The sequence below is a fragment of the Primulina huaijiensis genome, chromosome 1 (assembly GCF_012295235.1).
Source record: "Primulina huaijiensis isolate GDHJ02 chromosome 1, ASM1229523v2, whole genome shotgun sequence".
NCBI lineage: Eukaryota > Viridiplantae > Streptophyta > Magnoliopsida > Lamiales > Gesneriaceae > Primulina > Primulina huaijiensis.
In genome coordinates this window covers 16,379,303-16,385,661 of record NC_133306.1, presented here as the reverse complement: position 1 = coordinate 16,385,661, position 6,359 = coordinate 16,379,303, and the positions used below count along the sequence as shown (strand labels likewise).

At 44.4% G+C, this 6,359-nt stretch overlaps 1 protein-coding gene across 1 annotated transcript; it reads right to left on the bottom strand.

Moving 5' to 3' along the window:
- Positions 1-901: 901 nt before the first annotated feature.
- On the bottom strand, positions 902-4,026 carry LOC140971706 (uncharacterized). Its single transcript, XM_073434127.1, has 7 exons — positions 3,895-4,026; positions 3,527-3,753; positions 3,174-3,393; positions 2,987-3,098; positions 2,231-2,451; positions 1,693-2,130; positions 902-1,333 (listed from the first exon to the last, which is right to left on the bottom strand). Exons 1-7 carry the CDS (start codon positions 4,024-4,026, stop codon positions 902-904), a joined length of 1,782 nt encoding a protein of 593 aa, XP_073290228.1.
- Positions 4,027-6,359: the final 2,333 nt, after the last annotated feature.

Genomic DNA, 6,359 nt, shown 5'->3' with positions numbered 1-6,359 from the left:
CTCGGATCCCTGTCTGACACGATGGACACGAGAATCCCATGCAGTCTGACTATCTCTCTGATGTACAACACTGCGTACTGAGTCATGGTGAAAGCCTTCTTGATCAGTAGGAAATGAGCTTATTTAGTGAGCCGATCAAAAATAACCTAGATGGCATTAAATCCTCCAATAGTCCTCGGAATCTCTGTCACAAAGTCCATGGTGATGTTCTCCCATTTCCACTCGGGAATAAGGAGTGGTCTCAGCTTCTCTGCAGGTTTTTGATGCTCTGCCTTGACTTGCTGACATGTCAAACACTCGGAAACATATCGCAGAATATCTTGCTTCTCGGAAACAAATCGCAGAATATCTTGCTTCATGCCCGGCCACCAATAAAAAGTCTGTAGATCCTGATACATCTTCGTACTCCCTGGATGGATGGAGTACGGGGTGTTGTGGGCCTCGCTCAAGATATCTGCTCTAAGGGAATCACTGTCAGGAACCCACAGACGGTCCCTGTATCTGGCTATGCCGTCCACAACTGTATACAGTCTCTGGACCTTAACCTCGTCCCTCTGCCTCTACTTCTGCAACTGCTCATCAGAAGTCTGCCCCGTCCAAATTATGTCCCTCAATGTCGGTTGTACTGTCAGAGTAGCAAGATTTGGGGCATCGCCCCTGGCATAAACTACAAGGTCAAATCTCTGAATCTCCGCCTGCAGCGGTCTCTGTACCGACAAATGGACAATCACTGCGTGCTTCCTGCTCAGAGCATCCACAACCACATTAGCCTTAACCGGTAATCTTTCACTAGCTCTAGCCATCTCATCTGTCTCATATTCAGCTCTTTCTGTGTGAAGAAGTACTTCAGGCTCTTGTGATTAGTAAAAATCTTGCACTTCTCCCCATACAGATAGTGGCTCTAGATCTTCAGGGCAAATACCACTGCAGCTAGCTCGAGGTTATGAGTCGGATAATTCTTCTCATGGACCTTTAGCTGTCTGGACGCGTAGGCTATCACTCTGTCCTGCTGTATCAGAACCGCGTCCAAACCGAGCTTCGATGCATCTGTATAAACCATAAACTCTCCCTGTCCTGATGGCATAGCTAGTACTGGTGCAGTGGTCAACGCTAACTTCAGTATGTCAAAGCTCTCCTGACCCTCAGATCCCCAGATAAACTTGGCATTATTCTTCGTCAAGGCGGTCATGGGCACCGCAATAGAAGAGAAGCCCTGAATGAATTTCCTGTAGTACCCAGCTAACCCCAAGAAGCTATGGATCTCTGTCACGCTCTTAGGCACTGGCCAATCTTTGACTGCCTCGACCTTGCTTGGGTCGACCTCAATACCATCCTGCGATACAATGTGGCCCAAGAATGTCACTCTGTCAAGTCAGAAGCACTTACTGAACTTGGCATACAGTTGTCTGTCTTGTAAAGTCTGCAGTACGGTCCTCAGATGCTGACTGTGCTCCTCTCTGCTCTTCAAATAGATCAGAATATCGTCAATGAAAACTATGACAAACTGATCCAAGTAAGGCTGAAACACGCGATTCATGAGATCCATGAATATCGCTGTCGAGTTCGTCAAACTGAAGTGCATCACCATAAACTCATAGTGCCCACAACGCGTCCGGAAGGCTGTCTTGTGCACGTCAGCCTCTATCACTTTTAGCTGATGGTAACCAGATCGAAAATCTATTTTGAGAACACTGATGCTCCCTGTAGCTGGTAAAACAAATCCTCGATCCTTGGCAACAGATACTTGTTCTTAACTGTGACTCTGTTCAGCTCTTTGTAATGAATGCACAGTCGTATGCTGCCATCATTATTCTTGACAAACAGTACGGGAGCGCCCCATGGAGAAAATCTAGGGCAAATGAATCCCTTATCTAGCAAATCCTGTATCTGATCTTTCAGTTCTTTCATCTCTGCAGGTGCTAGACGGTAGGGTGCCTTAGAGATCGGCACTGTAGCTGGCATGAGCTCAATGTAGAAGTCCACATCTCTGTCTGGTGGAATGCCTGAAACAACGTCATGGAAGACACTGGAGAACTCACTGACCACATCCACATCCTCGAGCCTCTTCCTGACTGGCTCTAACACTGATACAATGCTGGCCAAAATTGCGTGACAGCCTCTTCTCATAAGCTTCCTCGCACACATGCAAGAAATGACGTGTGGAATCTACTGATGTCTGGCCGCCTCGAAAACAAACGGCTTCCCACTGGGCGGTCGGACAAATACTGACCTCTGTCGAAATTCTATGACAGCTCCGTTCAACAAAAGCCAATCCATTCCCAGAATAATGTCGAACTCCGTCAACGGTAGCACTATCAAGTCTGCCTGCACCGTATATTTCTGTAACCGAAGCTCCAATCTCTTCACTATCTGAGAAGTGAACATCTGATCCAAGGATATGATCGATACTTTGAACTCTGAATCCATCACTACCGGTAAGATTCCTAATCGCTTGACGAAAGATTAGGATATAAACGAATGTGTAGCCCCTGAGTCTAGCAATGCATACGTGGCTACACCTGAAATGTATATCCTTCCTGCGACAAAACATACCATCAAATCTAATCGTGTTGAAGTTTAATAAATTTTTTATCGGCAATTAACCCAAAATCCTCAAAATTTCAGAAATTGCAGTTTAGTCCTTAAGGTTTCAAAAATTTGCAAAATGACCCCTTAAAATATTCGAATTCTAACCCCAAAACAATCTTATAATTCTCGAAAAATTTAGAATTAAATCCCCAAAAATCCAGAAGTTTCGAAAAGAGTCCCCTGAACTCTAGATTTTAGCAATTAGGTCTGCAAATTATCAGTTATTGCAATTGGGTCCTTAAAATTATCAAATCATGCAATCAAATCCTTAAGGCCACTAGGTAGAACATGCACCCTAATCCTCCTATGCTTGAAATTTCAGCAATAATTCTCATAATAATCAAATCACTTAATGCATTCAAGTGGTAAACACATAAAACTTAAGCGTAAAAGTTACCGGTGAAAAAAGTGGAATCTGGCTCCGCCTCTGCCTCCTCTGCATGCATCACGTAGGCCCTTCCAGTTGTAGGGCCCTTGTTCCTGGGGCAATCAGCGGCCTTGTGGCACTCCTATTTGCGTATGAAGCATATGAAGGAGCCCCACATGCATTTGCCGTAATGCAACATGTTGCACTGCTTGCATACCTGTCCTTCCACTGACTTAGGATCCCTGGGTGCCTGAGGTGGCCTCTGCTGTCTGGGCATCTGAAACTGCCCCTGGGGCTTCTGCTGCCCTGCTGTCTCTGTGACCCTATAAACTGCTTTTTTTGCTGCTGAGAACTGGACTGGGCCTGATGTCGCTTCCTCTGCATCTTGAAGTCTATGTCCCGCAGGGACTGTTCCTCCTGAAAAGTACAGGCGGTGGCTTCATCATAGCATGCCGGTCTCATAAGCATAACGTTCCGACACAGGGTGGGTCTCAGTCCATCCATGAAATGCCTCAGCTTCTGGGAGGCATCTCTAGCAATAAGGGGCACAAAGTGGAAACCCCTGCAAACTTCCGAATAAACTCGGCCACAGTCAAGTCCCACCGACAGAGACTCATGAACTCCCTCGTCAGGCGGCCCCTGACATCAGCTGGGAAATACTTGTCGTAGAACATCTCCTTGAACCTGTCCCAGGAGAGAGTAGCCAAGTCCACGGCATGAGCAGCTCCCTCCCACCATAGGGATGCATCATCCCTCAGCATATAGGTGGCGCACCTGACCCGGTCGCCATCTCTCATCTACAAGTGCTCAAAATGCAGCTTCAACGATCTAATCCATCCCTCTGCCAAGAATGGATCAGTGGTACCCCCGAACTCCTTCGGGTTGAGCCGTCTGAACTGCTCAAGAATATTTGTCTACGATCTGGGAGCCTGCTGTACCTGCTCCAATAGCCTAGCCATACCCTCTAGTACACGGGTGGCTACATCCATAGGTGGTGGTGGTGGAAGGCCTCTGCCGCCTCCAGGAATCTTGTCCTGTCTGTCTGCACTAGAGGCGCGTCTGGGAGGCATATCTGAATACAGTCCAATTTATAAATGTAACCCATCATGCAATTAATCTGGTTTTTCAAAAAAATAAGTCTTTAAATCATAACAGCTGTTAAACATGCACTGAAAATCCTCGTAAATCGTATATCATGAAGACATGCAGGTGATAGCAGTAAATCATTAAAAAAAATTTTAAAACTTAAAAGCTTATAGACTTGAGGCTTGAAGACTGAGCGGCAGAAGCTGGCGGTGGCACAATCATATACAGGATCCTTGTTCTGATACCAACTGAAACATCGACTCATTTAAAATGCAAAATTTATTTATTTATTTTTTTGTAAAGGTCACATTTTGAAAATAAACACTTAAATATTTTGCATGCATGCAACTCTACTGAAAGATGTAACATTCGAAAGCAATCGTAAATATTTGACGATAAAATATAGCGGCTTAAAATGGCCAAACTCGACCAACAGAAAATGCTTAAACATAACGAGTAAAAATCCTAAAACCATCATCGTAACAAACGAATGTATAAAAATACTCATGTCCTCTCAAACTCATAAAAAATAATGTGCGGAAACATAAATGGTCCTCGGGTCGTGCGCGCACACCCAACTCTGACTACTCAGAGTTCAGTACCTCTAGTCTCCTCATCCAAATGCTCACCTGCATCACACACGCCTAGTGAGTCTAAAAACTCAACACACCTGTACCGTTAATAACAAATACATGTACATAGCATACAACAGTGAAAAATACCGTATTCAACTTACAATTTCATGATCATGGAAAAGCGTATGCATAATCGTAACCTTTCAAAGCATGATAATAATCAAAGCACATATCATCATATCGACATATACAAGTTTGTTTCTTAATTTGAATTCCGTTCGTTAGCTGTGACTTTCGTATTAACATGTCAGTCGATGGATCCATCAACGTGTAACCGCGGTACCCGACGACGGGGACATCAGCGATAGCATTACCCGCCCACTGAGCCTTGGCCTTACATATCATCGTATTAATGTATTCGTATTAGCCACAACTAACTCCCTTCTTTCAAAACATGTCATCATAATCATCACTTAATAAAAAAAATGCATGTAAATAAACTTTTTCCTTAAAATCAAGCATGTATCGTATATTTTTCGTAATTACATAGAAATTATATACATGATGCATAAACATTTAAAATGTTATAAATTTGTGATCAGGGCGCTGCCAGGACTAAAATCTCAATCCCGGGTGCAAAATGACCATTTTACCCATGGAAACCCAAAATGACAATTTTACCCCTGGAACTCTAAATTTCGACCCGAATCTTACCCAACTCCTTAAAACGTCCCAAAACATATTTATAAGCATCATTAGACGTAAACTCAAGCCCGTTTCAAAACTTAATCGATTCGTTTTAAAATTTGGACCGTGGTCTCGGTTTTAACCCGAATCGACTCGAAACTTAACCAAATTTTTCCCAACTTTCTACCGCGGCTTATAAACATCTAGAAGGCCCTAAACCATCACGACCAGCCCCTAAGCCCTTCGAACAATACCCTGCATCTGCTGGACAAGTTCTACAACCCTCATTTGGAAACCTTAGGCGCTAAACTTGAATCTATCGGTCCCAGCCTCCAAGCCAACAGGTCCAGCACTTAACCACCCTTGCTGGACTCAAGACCGAACCCATGGGGCCCTCCTGGACCAACCCTAGCTATCCTAATATCCAAGAAGCGTGCCACATACAATGCACCCGATGGCCCCTCCCATAAACAAGCTACCCGAGCTCCCTCAACCTAAGCTCCTTCGATCCGCTTATGGACCAAGACCAACCGCTTCTATCCCTCTCCTAGCCCTAACATGGACCCAAAAGGGTCGGTTTCAAGGCTGGCATCGACCCATGCACGACTGTCAACCCTAAGCCCTCGATCTTGTCCTCAAACACTGACAAACGCTAGACCCGAACGATTTCCCCTCGAGTTTGGTAGACTCGAAACTCCAGCACCTAGACATCATTATATACAACATGTACAGCCCCCTTGAATCATAAAATTAACAACCCCTTGCACATAAATACGAAAACGAGAGCTTAAATCAAAACAATGCAAGTTCCATGACAAGTTTGTAACAAAAACACAACCACAAGAAAGATCCTTTAATTTTCGAGCACACACATAGATTCCAGCATAGTATTGGTGTGAATGAAGAGAAAATTGAAGATACAAGCGCGCTTTTTTCATTTTATGCAAGAAAACTTGAAGGAATGCGTGACGATGAGGCACCGGGGAAGCGGAGATGATCTATATTGAAGGGGAGAGGGTGGTCGAAGGTTGCTGATATTTCTCACGTGAAAGCTG

What these genes read in the sequence shown, in the direction of transcription:
- LOC140971706 (XM_073434127.1), bottom strand. Translation starts at nt 4,026, where the DNA reads ATGCCTCCCAGACGCGCCTCTAGTGCAGACAGACAGGACAAGATTCCT. An exon ending in GTGGCCGAGTTTATTCGGAA is followed by an intron (nt 3,394 to 3,526) that starts GTTTGCAGGGGT and finishes GCTATGATGAAG; the next exon opens with CCACCGCCTGTACTTTTCAG. An exon ending in AGATTCCACTTTTTTCACCG is followed by an intron (nt 2,452 to 2,986) that starts GTAACTTTTACG and finishes TCTTTCGTCAAG; the next exon opens with CGATTAGGAATCTTACCGGT.